We start from the raw sequence: 19,006 nt of genomic DNA, 5'->3' as shown, positions 1-19,006 counted from the left end.
CTAAAGTCAAATAAAAAATAAGAATTAAAAGTTCTCAAACGTAAAAGGCATTCATTTTACTAAGAAAATAATCAAAATTCATAGTGGACAGATAATACATGAATACATTAAATATACCCCACTCTCTCCCTAGGCTATGTATTTTTATGGAAGCAAATGAATTAATCTTTTTCCTGCAGACCAGATGCTGGATTCAAACTGCTGATCTCTATTAGAAGCTAAGCACTTAACTGCTGTGCTACAATGGCTCCTCATGTCAAGTTTATCATTATTAAAAATAAGCATTTTTTGGTCAACTGGTATGAAACTTTTAAGAATTTTCAAGATTAAAAATGGGAAAAAAAAAATAACCCAAAAAAACTTAGAACATTAAACCCTGACATATAATTCCTTACTACAAAAGTCAGATTTGTGTGCATTTATAACACAATTTGTAAATCTTAAAATTCAAATAAATTTATAACTCAAGAGCAAATATAAAGATAATTCTTATTAACATCTGTTTTCTTCAGAAAAATAATTTAAACCTTATTTAAGAACAAATAACATTTTTAAAAGGGTAACATTTTACATGTTAAAAACAGTACCTGATCCATCTGTGCCTGAACCCGATCTGACAGATCCATCTGTGAAGGAAACGGATTCAGAATCTGAGTCACTAGCCTCACTTCGCGTGTCATAATCATTTCCTTCTTCCTTCTGGTCTCTCTCATCCTGTTCATATTCTTCTTCCTCTTCTTCTTCCTCCTCCTCCTCCTCCTCCTCCTCTACATCTTCATCTACTTCATCTTCCTCAGCATCTTCTTCTACCTCTTCATCTTCCTCCACATCTTCTTCCACTCCTTCCTCCTCATTCTCCGTGTTGTTGCCCTGCTCATCAGAGGAAGCACTGCTGCCAGTCTCATGGTCCGAACCATATTCTTCAGAGTTCATTTCTTCTTTAGAAGACTGGCTGGATCTGCTTGCACGTCTATCCTCATCAAGTCCAATTCTCTGATGTTTAAAGAAAAAGGGAATCAGCAGTCATATAACAAACATGGTCAGGGTGAATATATAGTTCTAAAAGCCTCAAAAGAATTGTGTTTTGTTTTATATCTGCAATAACATTTACTACCTCAGAATCATCTGGTGTTGGGGATTTGGCCCTCCTTTCAGGATCCCTTTTCCGAAGACAAGTCTTTTCTGTTTGACTCTTGTAAGTTTCTCTGGATGCACTGCTTGATAAGCGGATCTTGCGATCAGCATCTAGACGCTTATTTCTTTCAGATCTTTGATATTCCTCATTTTTGTACTCTGCCACAGACTTTCCTTTTGTACTAACTATTCTTTTGTTATTACTAACAGATGAGCTCAGTGGCTTTGAAAGTAATTGTCTTGAATGAACAGAAGGCTTTTGTCGCTTGGTATCAGTCGATTCCATTCGGTCACTTTTTCTCTTTGATCCTTAAAAATATGATTTAAAAAGACATAAAAATGTTGTGGTATTCTATCTCACAAAAACATTACTATAACATACATCAGGGAGAGGAAATATAATTTCTTTAAAATGTCTTCTGAAACATATTTTCTAAAGTTATTCTGTAATGAAAAATAGCTTTAAAATACATTAATTCATTCCATATATTTGAAAAATCTCATGGGGGAAATACAGTTACAATTTTTTTCTATTTTAGTGTCAACTAAAATCAAGGAAAAAGAATAAAAGCTGGTAACTGTCTTCAGAAATTAAATCTTATTTATAGTGTTGCTATTTTACCAAAACAAAAAATCTACATACCCTTTTTCTCGTTTTTATCTTGTTCACTTTCTGGGTTATACAGTTCATCATCCTGTTCTGGTACTTCAGTCAAAATATCATCGAGAACATTAAGTTCTCCATCTGAGGGGTGGGAGGGGCAAAATTAGTATAATTAAACATTTATTTTTAAAAACTTACTTTGGTGAGCTCATGGAAGTATATGAGTATAGTGGTAATAAAAATTATTTTTTAAAAAAATGGTACAAAGTACTGGTCTACAAAGTCAGCAATATGCACTCTATGGAGTTAAGAGTTATATATTCCCTCAAAGTCACTTACTGATTATAATGAAAAATTTGACTCTCCAGTGGATTAACACTGCAAGACAAAAGCTGACATAATCGAACATAAGTTATCAACAGTGGGGCAAAATAACACCAAGGGCTTTCTGGTGACACTGACTAGAATAATACAATATTTGCTTTCCCTACGTAAAGTATGAATTTTTAATCCAATCATGAAGGAGTATCAGCTAAGCCTAAATTAAAGAGCATTCAAAAAAATAAATCCCTTGTCCGAAAATGTAAATGTCATGAAACACAAATACTGAGACTATCCCAGACTAAAGACTACTAAGAACAGATGACAAATGGATTCAGGAAAATTTAAGATATAGCTGGGAAAAAATGTGAAATGGGAGATTATGGTATGTTGTTGTTATGTGCTGTCGAGTCGTTTGCGACTCATAGCGACCCTATGTACAAGAGCCCTAAACGCTGTTCCATCCTATGCCACCTTCACTGTCTCAAATACATTCATTCCCATCACTCCACTTACAGATTAGATCCATCTCATTGAGGGTCTTCCTCTCCTGTACCATCCCCCTCCACTCTCCCAAACATGATGTCCCTCTCCAAGGACCAGTCGCTCCTCACAACATGCCCAAAGTATGTCAGACGAAGCTTCAGAATTCTTGAGACTCCAGGGAACATTCTGGCTTCACCCTCTCCAGGACAAACCTGTTTCTTCTCCTAGCAGTCCATGGTATATTTAACACACTTCTCCAGCACCACAACTCAAAGGTATCAATTATCTTTCTATCATCCTATTCACTGTCCAACTCTCCAATGCATAGCACGTAATTGCAAAGACTATAGCCTGGATCAGGAGCACCTTAGTCTCCAGCCAGACTTTGTTGCACTTCAGTAGTTTGAGAGGTCCCTCACATCTGACTTTCCCAATGCAATTCGTCTCCTGATTTCCTGGCTGCTGTTACCAAGAGTGGTGACTGTGGAGCCAAGTAAACTAAAACTGTTAACTTGATCTCACTCTCTTCACCATCCATACTGATGCTGCAAATCAGCCCAGTGGTGAGAGCCTTTGTTTTCTTGATACTGAGCTTCAATCCTTACTGAAGACTGCAGTCCTTGACCTTCTGCAGCAAGCGCTTCAGGTCCTCCTCAGTTTCAGCAATCAGGGTTGTCATCTGCATAACACAGGTTGTTGATGATTCTTCCACCAATCCTAATGCTACATTCCTCCTCATACAGCCCAGGGTCTCGGATGATCTGTTCTGCATACAGATGGAAAAGGTATGGAGACAAAATACGTCCCTGATGGACCCCTTTCTTGATTTTGAACCATCCAGTGTCTCCCTGCTCTCTTCTGACTGCCTCTTGGTCCAAGTATAGGTTTTGCATTAGCACGATCAAATGTTCAGGGATTCCCATTCTTCTCAAGAGTCAACCACAGCTTATTGTGATCCACACAGTCAAAAGCCTTTGCATAGTCAATGAAGCACAGGTAGACATTCTTCTGTTATTCTCTTGCTTTCTGCCAAGATCCATCTAACATTAGCTATAATATCCTTAGTACTGCAATCCCTTCTAAATCCAGCCTGCAAAGTTGGCAGTTCTCTGCTGACATATTGTTCCAAACGTTTTTGGGTAATTTTCAGCAGAATCTTGCTTGCATGTGATATCAATGATATTGTTCAATAATTTCCACACTCTGTTGAGTCACCTTTCTTTGGAATGGGAACAAATATCTATCTCTTCCAGTCAGTTGGCCAGCTGACTGTTCTCCAGATTTCTTGGCACAACTTAGTGAGAACATCCAGGGCAACATCTGTTTGTTGAAATAAATCAATTGGTATGCAGTCAACTCTTGGGAGCCTTGTTTTTGTTTATTTTCCAATTTTAATAATTCCCAGTTTTAGAAATTACATACTGAAGTATTTATAGGATAAAGGGATATCATATCTACAACAGTCAAACAGCTGGGGGTGGGACTGGTGGAAGGGTTGAGGAGGTATGTATATGCACGTACAAATGCCTATCTGCACATGTAAACACATATACACTGAAAGAGAAATTCAGCCAGTCACCTTTTGTCCACATAGAACTGCCTTCAGGTATCCTTTTCCTAAGGCTGTAAATCTTACAGAAAGTGCCTGTCTGGTCTTTGGCTCACAGAACAGATTTTGGGTTCAAATACTTGACCTTAATTTAGCATCTGAATTCTTTAACCTATACCACTAGCACTACTTCCACATATACTTAAGACTGTTAAGGCGGTTTAAGAATTTTTGTTACAAATTTCGAGCATGTTCTTTATAACTAAATGGTTTTAAAGGGCCACTGTGAAAGGTTACACAAAGGGTTATAAGGCAAATTTAATTTTTTGCTTCTGACCAATCATAGCTAAAAAAAGTAAATTTTGTGTACTTTGAACTATTTGCTTTATTAAATAAGAAAATATTTTAGTGCTCTCTGAAACTTCTATTTAAAAAAAAGCACACTGGCATACTGTTTTTTAGAAGACGGAAGCTCTGATGAAGTAGTCTGTAGAGACAGCACAGCTAATCCTAAAACCATGCCCCTAGGCACAAATCCGCCAGCTGCTCCCAGGGTAAAAGGTAGGCAATCTTCTGTGTGGTTTACAGCCTTTGAAAACCTGCTGCACAGTTAGATATGAAATGGTTCTGACATGACTTGGAATAATAACAAGGAGTCTAATTTCACAATCTTATTATAGCAACACTCTATTGTGTCAAGTTGGAATCAACTCATTACTGACCCCCAGCAGGTTTTCAGAGGCTATAAATCACATGAGAGGAGACTATTCATCTTTCCCTTGTGGAGCAAATAATAGATTTGAACCATAGGCTTTTGGGTTGATAGCACAGATTCTTAACATCAGGCGACCAGAGAGCCTATTATCAACAGTAAAAGGAACAAAGGTTAGTGAATGTCAAGTTACAATTCAGACTATAAAATAATCTTAACACCATTTTCTAGACTTTAAAACTTCGCAATCAATACTTTTTTGCTAAGTTCAGACATTCCTCTAGGTTGTATAGCCCTGGTGTATAAGTTGCTGTCCCACGGTCACTTGTGGTTGCTGTGAGGCTGAACCTGGTGACATGGATGTGTCAAATGCGTTAATGGTTGGCTACCCAATGCGGACTAAGAGTGGGGTGGAGCTCCCCGATTAAACAAGCGTAGGAGGAGGAGTGGCATCCATTTCCATAATAGCTTGCCTCTGGAAACCCTATGAACTTGGAGAGAGGATGAAAGGCACCCAAGTGTCAAGGACTCTCAGAGGAGCAAATTAAATCAAATGAAACATAAAATGCTTCAAACCGTTATTTCCAACTAAAGTTAAAATGCAAATCTACTCAAAGTTATAGAGGAAGAAAGAAAATGTGCAACAATGAATGATTTTTTTTAAAAAAAGTTATAATAGGAAAAAAAAAAATCAAAAGTTGTACACTAATAGAATGCAGGCTGAATCTAACCCTGTGATGTGCTGTTTTTTTTTTAAACTCCAAGGATCTAATACAAAAATACAAATCTTAAAACTTCTAAATTTGTTTGTGTATGTGTTGGGCGGGTGGAGGGAAGTGGGGAGGATTAGCATAGTAGCTTCTATTAATTTTTAAAGGAGTATTTGGTTATTATTGTTATCAAATCAGAACAAAACCAACCCATAAAGAGGCCGTAAATCACCCCAGAAAAGAGGAGTTGAAGGACTCAAACCACAACTCCTCTCACTAGGTTAAAAAACTGCTTATTTATATACATATATATAGACGAGCCCTAAAAACAACCCATTGGAGCAGTCTTGATAAGTTTGTTAAGACAGATAGAAGGTATTCTATGATCAGGTTTAGCATAAGAGACTCTGTATTTATGTCATGTCATGAAATAAAAACTTAATTTACTAATAATGTGTAATCACAGAATGTATTTGGAGGGATTTTGTTCCTGTTGTTTTAACACTGCTGTTAAGAGTATATAGCCAGTATGAGGATGGTTGTATGTGGCCACTAACACCACAAAAGGGAACTGTCTCCATTATTAACACCAACAGCAGAAAACCAAGTCTTATAAAGTCTGACATGGTCTCCACACTCCTTTACCTACTTCTAATTCCAAAACCAATCTTACTGCTGCTCTACCAGGTCCAAAATCCACTGTAATGAACACACAGAACCCATTGTTATGGGATTTATTAGTGAGGTTAACAGGTTACCATTCAGGTTGCAGCAGGATATAATGACAGCTTTTCCATGGTATTCATTCTTTTACCGTCAGCCTCAGGGTGTATGTCAGTGTTACAAAATTACCCTTAATCCCACCAATTATGGTGTCTTCTCTCAGTCCTCCAGCAAGCCCAAGTGAAAGTCTTTGGCTTTAGTTCCTTCCATGGAGTAGCAGTCCCAAGTCAGCTCTGTCTCACTGGCACAGGAGTCTTTGGCCGAGAAGGATAAGCCCTACACTCCTTGCTTTCTCATACTTGCTAGTACTGAAATTCCTATCTCTGCTGTTAAATCCACTCTAACTTGGTTGGATGGAGGTAGGAAAGGGCAGGGATAGGGTAGGGCTTGCTATAACTTAAGTGTTAAGATGCTGTGCTGCAAACCTAAAGTCACATTCAAATCCACCTGGTGTTCCACGGGAGAAGAGAGTCAATCTCCTCCCCTGTGATTAACTGCCTCTGAAAAGCTGCAGGAGGGTCTGCTATGGGTTGGTTCTGACCCAACAGTACAAAACAACAATAATCAACTGTTTCAAGACAAGAACAGTATCTTAATCAGCCACCTCCACCAAGGGCCTCCAGTCTCTAGTACACAGAATTGCAAAAAGACAACCTCCAAAGACAACATCTGGATTTCATGGGGAAAGAAGACAGCAAAATAAAATGGCAAACCACCTATATAAAGGACATAAACACGAAAATCTCAGGATTGTCAACTTTACCAAAAAAACTTGGTATTAAACGCAATGTACCAAAAAACAAAACTATATCCACAGCCTGACAGCTGATTCTACTCATCGGGATAATTTTAAAAATAACCAATCTTAATAGGAAAGTGATTGAAACTACTGACCTTTCCGTTAGTGGCCTACATCACCAGTGCTCCCCAAAATTAAATACCATCTTTATATACTCAGAGATGTTCAAATGTGTCAGACGTGATAAGGATCTCATAGGGCAGAGTTCGTGTTTCTTGTTCAAATAATGTGTAGCACTTGACTGAATAGAACTTAACAACATATATTTATAGAGAGTCTGGATGTTTGGACTCCAGGGAGCTGCACTGCTAACCTGCTAATCCCACAGGCCATGCAGTGTTACTATGAGCGGTTCCAATACACCAGCTATTTGTTGTTGTTATGTGCCATCGAGTCGTTTGTGACTCATAGCAACCCTATGTACAACAGCCCTAAACCCTGCTCTATCCTGTGCCAATCGCACTGCCTCTGACACACCCATCCCGATTACCCCAGTCACTGAATCAATACATCTCATAGAGGGTCTGCCCCTCCTGAGCTGTCCCTCCACCCTCCCAAGCATGACGTCCCCCTCCAAGGACCTGTCCCTCCTTGCAACATGCCCAAAGTATGTCAGATGAAGACCCAGACTCCTTGCCTCCAAGGAGTAGCCTGGTTTAACCCTTTCCAGGATGAATCTGTTTGTTTTCTTGGCAGTCTATGGTACATTCAATACTCTTCTCCAGCACCACAGATCAAAGACATCAATTCTCCTTCTGTCTTCCCTAGTCACTGTCCAACTCTCTGATGCATAAAAAGTGATTGCAAAGACCATGGCCTGTGTCAGGCGCACCTTAGTCTCCAGAAAGACACCCTTGCTCTTGAGTACTTTAGAGAGGTACCTAACAGCAGACTTTCCCATCGCAATACGTTTTTTGATTTCCTGGCTGCTGGTGCCAAGAGTGTTGACTGTGGAGCCGAGCAAACTGAGGCTGTGAACAATCTCAATCTCTTCGTCATCCATCCTGATGCTACCAATAGGTCCAGTGGTAAGAATCTTTGTCTTCTTGACATTGAGCTTCAGTCCATACTGTTATAAGACAGAAAACGGGCCATTTCCTTCTGCTAGGATTCATAGCTCTGCAAACCATGAGAATCCAAAGTGACACAAGGGCAGTTCACGGGTGACAAATATCCATCATTTCTAATGAGGAGCAACTCTCTGATGGAATGCTTCCTCTTTTCAATCAGGATCTATTATTTTATAAATTGACGTCTATTTTCTCCCAAATGCAATTTAGAAAGTAGAAACAATGATAATATGTTAGACAAGAACTTTAGAAAATTGAAGAAAGTAGTTTAACCTTGTATTACAAAATTTCATTTATGCATAGTTTTTGGTTTGTTTTTTTTTTTTTAAAAATCAGGCTGTTTTGTTTTGGTTTTTTAAAGATAAACTACGTAGTTGTTCACAGAAGACACATGTTACAGAAAAGTGGCTGAAATCAGAAAGCCTAAGAATAGTTTGTAGTTATCCAGACATGTAGAAATACAGAACTAGGAGAGGACAGAAAACAGTTAAGGTAAAGGAAGGTTTTATGACTTTATGAACTGTTATGTAAGCACTGCTCATTAACTCAATCTCGTAACTACCTGCTTACTATTCCCATCTTATAGACAAAATTAACATGCATAGAAATCAAGTAATATATGTAGATTCCCAGGCAGACTTGAATCAAGAAAAATTTAACTCCCAAATTCCATTCTTTGAATCATGAGTTATTTGTATTTCAAAATAACTTGATTCTCAAAACTAAGAAGTATTACTACAATTTCACAATAACAAAAAACAAACAAACAAACAAACAAACCCATTATCCACATAGGTACAGTAGGACACCTGAAATGATGTGCTATGGTTTTTGTTGTGTTGTTAGGTGCCACTGAGTCACCTGCAACTAGTAGCAACACCTCTGAAGTCTGACCTATCCTGAGCCAGTCTCACTGACTCCTATACATCTACTCCCATTATTACTGAATCTATCTCCTCTGGGGTCTTCCTCTCCTGTGCTGTCCCTCCACACTGCTAAGCATGATGTTCTTCCCCAATGCCTGGTCCCTCGTAACTCTAAAGGCACAAAGTATGTGAGAGAGAGCTTCAAAATCCTAGCCTCTGAGGAGAAAAATTTGCTTTCACCCTCTCCAACATAGACATTTGTTTTCTTGGCAGTCCATGATATGTTCAAGACTCTTGTCTAGCACAACTCAAAGACATTAATTCTTCTTCTGTCATCCTTAGTTACTGTTCAGCTCCCTGTATAGCAAGTAACTGCAAAATCCATGGTCTGGATTAGGTGCACCTTAATCTCGACACTGATATCATTCCTGCCTGTTGTCTCTGACAACAGATTTGCCCAGTGGAATGATTTCCTGACTGCTGGTGCCAAGAGTGTTGATTGCTGAGCTGAGTAAGCTATAATTTTATTAACTTCAAGCTCCATTTATCATGGTGCTGCCAATTGGCCCAGTGGTTGAGAATCTTTGTTTTCCAGATGCTGAGCTTCAATCCATATTGAAGACTATATACACTCCTTGACCTGCAGCAAGTGCTTTGGGTCCTTTTCAGTTGCAAAAACCAAGGTTCGCTTGTATAACACAGGCTGTTAATGAATCTTCCTCCAATCCAGATGCCACATCTTCATCATAAAGCTCAGCCTCTGAAAGATCTGTTCCTCATATAGAATGAAAAGGTATGAAGATAGAATGCACCCCAACACATTCCTTTTCTGATTTGGAACCAAGCAGTACTTGTTACTAGGTCTGAGTATAAGTTTCGCATGAGCACAATCAAATGTTCTAGGATTCTTCTTAAGGTTAGCCACAATTGGTGATCCACATAGTCAAATGTCTTTGCATTGTCAATGAAACACAGACATTCCCCTGGTACTCTGCTTTCTGCCAAGATCCATCTGACACCGATCATAATCTCTCTGGTGCCACAACCTCTTCTAAACCCCCAACTTCTATTTCTGGTAGTTCTCATCGATGTACTAGTCCAGTCGTTTTTCAGCAAAATTTTCAGCAGGATTTTGCTTGCATGTGATGTCAGTGATATCCTTCCGTAATTTCCACATTCTAGGATGGGTTCATTTATATACATACATACATGCATACAAACAAACAAACACACACGAACCTACAATCAAATGAAAAAAAAAAAAACCCCAAGCCAAAACATCCCTCCAAAAGCGAAGCTATTTTAGGAGTTTTTTTAAAAAGGCATAGAGAAAGACTGAATCTAGAAAAGTAGATAAACTATCTTTGGCAACCTGAGGACTGCAATATAGGAACCATTTGTTGTTAAAGTGCATGATCACTGAAGCATGAAGACTCTCTAGATGCAGAACAGTACAAATCAAATAGGATCACAGGCCTAACGCAGCTTGACTCGGAGTCAATTTTTAAAACACCCACCCCAAACAGTCACTTATCAGCAGCCGTGCCAAATTTCCATCAACTAGCACATTTGAAAGACTATCACTGTATCAGTCGAAAGACATTTTACGGTTAACACCAAAAAATATTCATCAGGGATCTGAACACTTTCAAAACAGGGAAGCTTTGTTTTATTTAAAAAAAAAAAAAATTCATTCCAGCAATATTCTCTTCAAGTTTCAAGAGAATTTAACCCTTTTCCCCGAAGTTTCCAAACTTCCACCCATTTATTTTTCCTGCTTGTACTTTGTCGTAGATACACTCAAATATTTTGGTCAAAGTGATGTAAACACTAAGTGTCCTTTAAAAATACTTATTTAGTTAAACAAATGACAACTTGAACAATGTTTGTCACTCTTTTTGATTGTTTAACATGAAATACCAATTTGGATTAATAATCATCTAATAAGACTTTCTATACACGTTCATTTCCTAGACTGGCAGTTATTATTGTGGCATTAAGGGTTTTCCAAATGTAGCCTAACAGAAAGTGGTGCTCTGCATGCGCGTTATTACATCCGCATAACCCTCCAAAAAAATAGACCTCACGGCCTGCAACTTTTAATCACGCCTTGAATAGTTAAACAGGGAATAAAGAGCGGAATGTGGACTGAAAAAAGCCCACAGGCGAGAACGGAGTGTTGGGCCACACAGTGGACGAACAGTCCTTTCCAGTGAGTCCCCGAGTGTTGGGTGGGGCGACCCGCTTAGCGCGAGGCAGGTTAACCTCCTCAACCTCAACATCCCCACCCCCACCCCCGCAACGACGAAGGCCTCGGCGTCCCACTCTCGAACCCCGCCTCCGCCCGTCACCCATCTCCGCACTAACCTTTCTCCTCTCGGCTGTCGGCCGCCATTGCTCTCCTCCCGTTTCCGCTGCCGCTGCCGCTTCGACGGGACTCGCGCGGGCGCCGCAGCCGCGGCAACAGGAGCACGAGCCCGTCCGTCAGTCCGTCCGCGGGCCTGAGCGATTCACACCTCGGCCTCTACCACTCACCCTTCGCGATTCACCCCTTATCTCCCTTCTTCTCCTTCTCCCTTTTCCCCTTCTCTCACTTCAAGCTCCTGCGGCCTAGACCCAGCCTTCACGTAGCGCCTTGGGGACAGGACAGGGAAAAATGGGAGGGAAGGGAAACAGATGGCGACGGCGGGCGGCGCTAAAATGGAGACTGCTTCCTGCGTGAAACAATCCCGCTCCCGAAGTGCCCTGCGCTGTTTACGCTTCGTTCTTCTCTGGAAACGTCATAGTGCAAGAAGGGGCGGAGCGTCGGGATGGAGACAGGAAGTATCGTGGCGTCATCACGTTTCTCCTCCCCTCGTAGCCCCGCCTTCCAGGAGACGACTTCTTTCCCGCGATTGGGTTCCTGGGTTATGGCCTTTGTACGGCGTCGCTTAGTTACGCATTGCTCCACCAGGACTCCTGGCACAGAGACTGGGGCGTTGTAAAGTCTGTGAGCTTTTTGGCCTTAAGACGCACCACAGTACTCGAGATGTAGTGCTAATAATCAGTCTTAATTAGAACAAGACCTGACCCGCTCTGTTGAAGCCATCACTTTGTTTTCGGTGTATGAGATGTTTTTAAGTTAATCAAAGACAGTGCATTGTGCAACTTTATTGTCACAAAATCATGCAAGGTTTTTCTTTTAAAATTGGAGAAAGGAATTATATTATTTTTTAATATAGATTTATTATGTACTTAACAAACTTAGTTTGAACAACTAGCTAGGCCCTGAAGTATACAACTGATAAATAAGAAAATGAGGAAACTACAAAAGTGTGTAAAAATGGCTTTCCTATATAATGTCATGCTATTTCCAGGCTAGGAAGATGACGGCTGGATTCTGCTAAGGTGTGTCTTCTGCTTTGCTCTGAGTGAGCAGATCAGATTTGGCCTCGTATTTTAAAAGGCTTTTGGCTGCCAGTCTGAGGCTATTTCCAGACTGGAAAGATGAGTGGAATGGTGGGATCTGCTAGTGTATTTTATAGTTGAAAGATGAGTGGAACAGTGGGATTCTAAAGTGTGTTTTCTAGTTTGGAGTTGAGACTAGAGTGTGGCTTTTGTTCATGAGTGTGAGCTGATCAGATTTGGTCTCATATTTTAAAAGGCTTTTGGGCCCTCGGCCTACTTTTTGTGGATTTCCCAAATAAAACAGGCTTGGAAGCAGGAGAGGCATCTAATTCCAAAATAAGCTTGCCTCTGGGAACTCTGTGAACTTGGAGAAAAGATGAAAGTTTTGTGTTCAAGACTTTCGTTCATAGGGCCGCTATGGGTCGTCTACGACTCGAAGAGACTTAACAACAACATAGTGTCATAAAATTTGAAAGGAATTTGTGTAACTATAGAGAAGTGGAAGTTTTTAAGGTAAAGAAAGTTTGATAAAACGGTAACAAAATACTTAAGACAAACTAATGGCATGTTTGGAGTCCCTGGGTGATGCAAACAATTAAGTACCTAATTCCTAAACATTGGAGGTTCCCAGAGGTGATGTGGGAGAAATCCCTTCCTACATCCAAGAGATTATTGTGGTTATTGTACCTTCATAGAGACGCTATGCACAATAGCTCTGAACCCTGTCCTGTCTGTCCTGAGCCAGTCTCACTGCCTCCAACAAACCAATCCCCATTGTCTCAAGTTACTGAGGTAATCCATCTCGTCCAGGGTCATTCCCTCTTGTGTTGTCCCCGTTCATGCTTCTGAGCGTGATGTCCCTCTCCAAGAACTGGTCCCTCCTGGCACATGCCCAAAGTATGTGAGACGAACCTTTTTATAAAAAAATTTTATTAATTTTAATGAACATTTACAGAGATTTTGAATTTCCATTCATTCATTGTTGCACTTTTCTCCCTGCCCACCCCCCACCCCCAGTTCCCTCCTCTCTTTCAAAAGTAAAAGAAAAATTCTTTCATTGGTGTACAATCCCTTCACACACACACACACACACACACACACACACACACCCCACCGCCCCGAGTACACTCCACTATGCAACCTTAATTCTGGAGAGACAAACCTTTAAAATCCTTGCCTCCAAGGAGCAATTAGATTTCACCCTCTCTTGGATAAACCTGTTTGTTCTCTTGACAGTCCATGTAGTGTTCAGCACTCCTCACACAATTCAAAGGCTTTGATTCTTCTGTTGCCACTCTTAATTGTTGTCCAGCTCTCTGACACAGAGCAAGTAGTTGCAAAGACCGTGGCCTGGATCAGGTGCACTTTAGTCTCAAGACTGGTATCTTTGCTCTTTAGCACTCTGAAGAGGACCCTGACAGAAGATTTTTCCCTATGTAATGCATTTGATTTCCTGACTGGTGGTGCCACAAGTGTTAATTGTGAAGCCAAGCAACAAGAAATTGTTAACAATATTAATCTCTCCATGTATAATGATGCTGCCATTTGGCCTAGTAGAAGAATCTTTGTCTTCTTGATATTGAGCTTCAATCCATATTGAAGACTGCAGTCCTTGACCTTCTGCAGCAAACACTTCAGGCCCCCCTCATTTTCCATAAGCAAGGTTGTGCCATCTGCATACCAAGAGTCTTCCAGCAGCACAACTCAAAGACATTAATTGTTCTCTATTATCCTTACTCACTTGTCAGCTTTCTGATGCATAGCAAGTAATTGCAAAGATCATGGCCTGTTTTAGGCACACCATAGTCTCTAGACTGGTGTTGTTGTTTTTCAGTACTCTGGAGAGGTTACAGACAGCAGATTTTCCTAGAGCAATTCATCTTTTGATTTCCTGACTGCTAGTGCCAAGAGTATTGATTGTGGAGCCAAGCAAGCTGTAATTGTTAGCAAACTCAATCTCTTCTCCATCTCTCATGGTGCTGCCAGTTGGCCCAGTGGTTAGAATTTTTGTCTTCTTGATGTTGAGCTTCAATCCATATTGAAAATTACAGTCCTTGACCTTCCCAGCAAATTCTTCAGGTCCTTTGTTATTTCTGTAAGAGAAATGTCTTTCATTTGCTCCTTTCAGTAAAATGCTTGTCTGATAGATAATTATTCTAAAACTAAGAATCACAATTAAGACAGACTAAGAAGAAGGATTGGTCATCAACTTTTGAAATATAATAATAGGCCTTCAAAAGCCCTATATACAATAGAGCACACTTAAAGTGGACTACATGATTGTTAAGGGCTGAAAGTAGGCCTACGTGAATGGAAGAAATAAAAGAGAAAAATGTGGAACATATTGTCCGACTTGATTATGATGAGGATTACAAAAGCCTGCAGAACAACCCCCTGGCCAACTGGCTGGAAGAGATCTATATTTGTTCCCATTCCAAAGAAGGGTGACCCAACAGAGTGTGGAAACTATAGAACAATCTCATTGATTTCACATTCAAGCAAAATTCTACTGAAGATTATACAAAAATGACTGGAACATCGCATCAGCAGAGAACTGCCAGAAGTCCAGGCTGGGTTTAGAAGGGGTCGTGGTACTAGGGTATTGTAGCTAATGTTAGATGGATCTTGGCAGAAAGCAAGGAGTACCAGACGAAGGTCTATCTGTGTTTCATTGATTATGCAAAGTCGTTTGACTGTGTGGATCAAAACAAACTGTGGCTGACTCTGAGAAGATTGGGAATACCAGAACACTTGATTGTGCTAATGAGAAACCTATACTTGGACCAAGAGGCAGTTGTCAGAACAGAGCAAAGGAACACTGCATGGTTCAAAATTGGGAAGGGTGAGCCAGGGATGTGTCCTGTCTCCATACCTTTTCAACTTGTATGTAGAACAGATTATCTGGGAGGCTGGGCTCTATGAGGAGAAATGTGGAGTCAAGATTGGTGGAAGATCTATCAACAATCTGTGATATGCAGATGATACAACCCTGCTTGCTGAAACTGAGGAGGACCTGAAGCGCTTGCTGCTGAGGGTCAGGGACTGCAGCCTCCAATATGGATTGAGGCTCAATGTCAAGAAGACAGATTCTCATCACTGCACCAATTGGCAGCATCAGGATGGATGGTGAAGAGATTGAGATTGTTCACAGCTTCAGTTTGCTTGGTTCCACAGTCAACAGTCTTGGCACCAGCAGCCAGGAAATTAAAAGGCGCATTGCCATGGGAAAGTCTGCTGTTAGGGACCTCTCCAAAGTACTGAAGAGCAATGGTGTCTCTTTGGAGACTAAGGTGCGTCTGATACAGGCCATGGTCTTTGCTATCACTTGTTATGCATCAGAGAGTTGGACAATGGCTAACGAGGATAGAAGGAGAATTGATGCCTTTGAGCTATGGTGCTGGAGAAGAGTATTGAGGGTTCCATGGACTGCTAGGAAAACAAACATTCATCCTGGAAAGGGTCAAACTGGGCTGCTCCTTGGAGACAAGGATTCTAAGGCTCTGTCTGACATACTTTGGACATGTTGCAAGGAGGGACAGGTCCTTGGAGAGGGACATCATGCTTGGTAGGGTGGAGGGACAGCGCAGAAGGGCAAGGCCCTTATGAAGTGGATTGATTCAGTGACTGGGGTAATTAGGATGGGTGTGTTGGAGACGGTGCGATTGGCACAGGACAGAGCAGAGTTTAGGGATGTTGTACATATGGTTGCTATATGTCACAATCGATTCGATGGCACATAACAACAACAACAACAACAACAACAACAACAACACTACCACCAAGTGGGAACCAACTCATCGTGGATCCTCCATTGCATTTTCAAGACTGTAAATCCCACTGAGGAAAACTGCCCATCAGTCTCCCAATAAAGCTCTGGTGTATTCCAACAGAGAGGTTTAACACTTGGGTTGGCATAATAGCTCCCTACAGACTATGCTATGAATTTAAAATGTTTCCTGGATGTGTTGCTTTAATGTTTAAAAGGTTAAGGAAAGAAAAATCAGTTGACGGTTCGATACCCAGAAGGTATTTGGTTTGCTTTTTTTAAAAAAAAAAAAAATTTCTGTGGATCAGGAAAGTAAAAATTGACCCCTAACTGCCTCTGAAAACATGCTGGAGGGTCAGTTTAGACTCAATGTTATACAAGCACACCCCTTTTAAAAAATTATAATGTTTTTCATTTTTAAATATTGTTGTGATGATCCTTGAGGTTTGGGATGAGTTTTAAGTGCACATTTTCATTTCACCTAGGAAATCATCTGCATTTGAATCATTTGTAGCCAAAATTTCTCTAGAGGAATTTAATACTATAACTTCGATTGAGTTCGCCAAGTTCACCAACAATAATTAGATAACTATTTAACTGTCAAACTATAAAGTCTTTCCTGACCTACATAATATGGTCAGTCTTTCTCCTGCGGAGCAACTGATGAATTCAAACTGCATGTCTATGGGTTAGCAGTATAAATTCATTACCTCTAAGCCTGGAAGAGATCTATATTCATTCCCATTACAAAGAAAGGTGATACAACAGAGTGTGGAAATAAACGAACAATATCATTGATATCACATGCAAGCAAGACTCTGCTGAAGATCGTCCAAAAACGACTGGAACAGCACATCAACAGAGAACTGTCTGAAGTGTAGGTTGGATTTAGAAGACGCCGTGGCACTAGGGATACTATAGCTAATGTCAGATGGATCTTGGCTGAAAGCAAAGAGTACCAGAGGAACGTCTATCTGTGTTTCATTGATTATGCAAAGGCATTTGACTGTGTGGATCACAACAAACTGTGGCTGACTCAGAAAAGTGGGAATCCCAGAACACTTGATTGTGCTTATGTGAAACTTATACTTGGACCAGGAGGCAATTGTCAGAACAGAGCAAGAAAATACTGCATAGTTCAAAATTGGGAAGAGTGTGCATCAAAGATGTGTCCTATTTCCACATCTTTTAATCTACATGCAGAACTGATTATCCGAGAAGCTGGGCTCTTTGAGGAGAAGGGTGTCATCAAGATCAGAGGTAGACTCTTCAACAATCTGCATTATGCAGATGACGCAACTCTGCTTGCTGAAACTGAGGAGGAACTGAAGTGCTTGCTGCAGAAGGACAAGAACTGCAGCCTTCAATATGGATTGAAGCTCAAGGTCAAGAAGACAAAGATTCTCACTACTGGGCCATTTGAGCATCATGATAGATGGTAAAGAGACTGAGATTGTTGACAGCTTCAGTTTGCTTGGCTCTACAATCAACACTCTTGGTATCAACAGCCAGGAAATTAAAAGGTGAATTGCACTGGGAAAGTCTATTGTCAGACACCTCTCCAAGATAGTGGTGAGCAACGATGTCAATCTAGAGACTAAGGTGCACCTGATACAGGCCATGGTCTTTGTGATTACTTGCTATGCATCAGAGAACTGGACAATGACAAGATTTGATAGAAGGAGAATTGATGCCATTAAGCTTTGGTGCTGGAGAAGAGTATTGAATGGACTGCTAGGAGAATAAACAAGTTCGTCCTGGAGAGGGTGAAGCCAGGCTGCTCCTTGGAGGCAAGGATTCTCTGAAGCTTCAGCTGACATATTTTGGACATGTTGCAAAGAAGCACCAGTCCTTTGAGAAGAACATCATGCTTGGGATCATGGAGGGGAGGGACAGCGCTGGAGAGGAAGACTCTTGATGAGACGGATTGATTTCCGTCACTGGGGTAATGGGAATGGGCATGTTGGAGACAATAAGATTGGCAAGGGATAGAGCAGGTTGTAGGGCGGTTGTACATAGGGTCACTATGAGTCACAAGCGACTTGATGGCACATAACAACAACAACTTCTGTCACCAATTTGACCTTGAGTCTATCTCCCATGAATCTAAAACCAACTCAGGGATAGGTTTGAGACATTGAACACTAATATATATGAGGACCAGGTAAGTTGTGGAAAGATAACAATTCATTACTAAAAAGGAAGAAGAAAACACCAAAAGGGATGTCAGAAGAGACATGGACTATTGCAATAGAGCACCAAGAAGCCAAACCAAAGGGGAAAAACATCAAGAAGTTCTGGATATAAGATTTCAAAGGGCTGCTTGGGAAGACAAGGCAAAATATTTTAATGACATGTGCAAGGGGCTGGAGCCAGAAATTCAAAAGGGCCAAACTCACCAAGCATTTCTTAAGCTGAAAGAACTAAAGAGTAAATTCAATGCATGAGTTGCAATGCTTAAGGATGCTATGGGCAGAATATTGAATGACTCAAGAAACTTTAAAATCAGATAGAAGGAGTATATAGAGTCATTGTACCAAAAAGAATTGGCTGGCACAGAAGAATTTCAAGAAACAATGCATGAGCAAGAGGCAATGGTGATGAAGGACGAAGTGCAGGATGCTCTGAAGGACTTGGTAAAAAGTAAAGCTCCAGGAATTGATGGAATACCAACTGACGAATTCAGCAAACAGATGCTACCCTGCATGTGCTCACCAAGTTGTCCCAAGAAATCTGTAGGACAACTACTTGGCCACCTGACTGGAAGAGATCCTTATTTATTCCCATTCCAAAAAAAAAGGTGACCTGACAGAGTGTGGAAATTATTGAACAATATCACTAATATCATACACTAGCAAAATCCTGCTGAAGATTATCCA

At 40.6% G+C, this 19,006-nt stretch overlaps 1 protein-coding gene across 1 annotated transcript in view; it reads right to left on the bottom strand.

Moving 5' to 3' along the window:
• The window catches only part of YTHDC1 (YTH domain containing 1), a 34,073-nt gene extending 22,341 nt beyond the window's left edge, over positions 1–11,732 (bottom strand). The window contains exons 1-4 of the mRNA XM_006896834.1: positions 11,342–11,732; positions 1,778–1,879; positions 1,115–1,443; positions 588–993 (exon numbers count right to left, since the gene is read on the bottom strand). Coding sequence (XP_006896896.1) covers positions 588–993; positions 1,115–1,443; positions 1,778–1,879; positions 11,342–11,369 — 865 coding nt within the window. The 5' untranslated portion in view covers positions 11,370–11,732. The remainder of the gene's footprint in view (positions 1–587; positions 994–1,114; positions 1,444–1,777; positions 1,880–11,341) is intronic.
• Between the last annotated feature and the right edge of the window lie 7,274 nt (positions 11,733–19,006).

The sequence above is a fragment of the Elephantulus edwardii genome, unplaced genomic scaffold, assembly GCF_000299155.1.
Source record: "Elephantulus edwardii isolate Elephantulus edwardi_28Jun2011 unplaced genomic scaffold, EleEdw1.0 scaffold00192, whole genome shotgun sequence".
In the NCBI taxonomy this organism is placed as follows: domain Eukaryota; kingdom Metazoa; phylum Chordata; class Mammalia; order Macroscelidea; family Macroscelididae; genus Elephantulus; species Elephantulus edwardii.
This window is presented reverse-complemented; position numbering and strand designations above follow the sequence as displayed.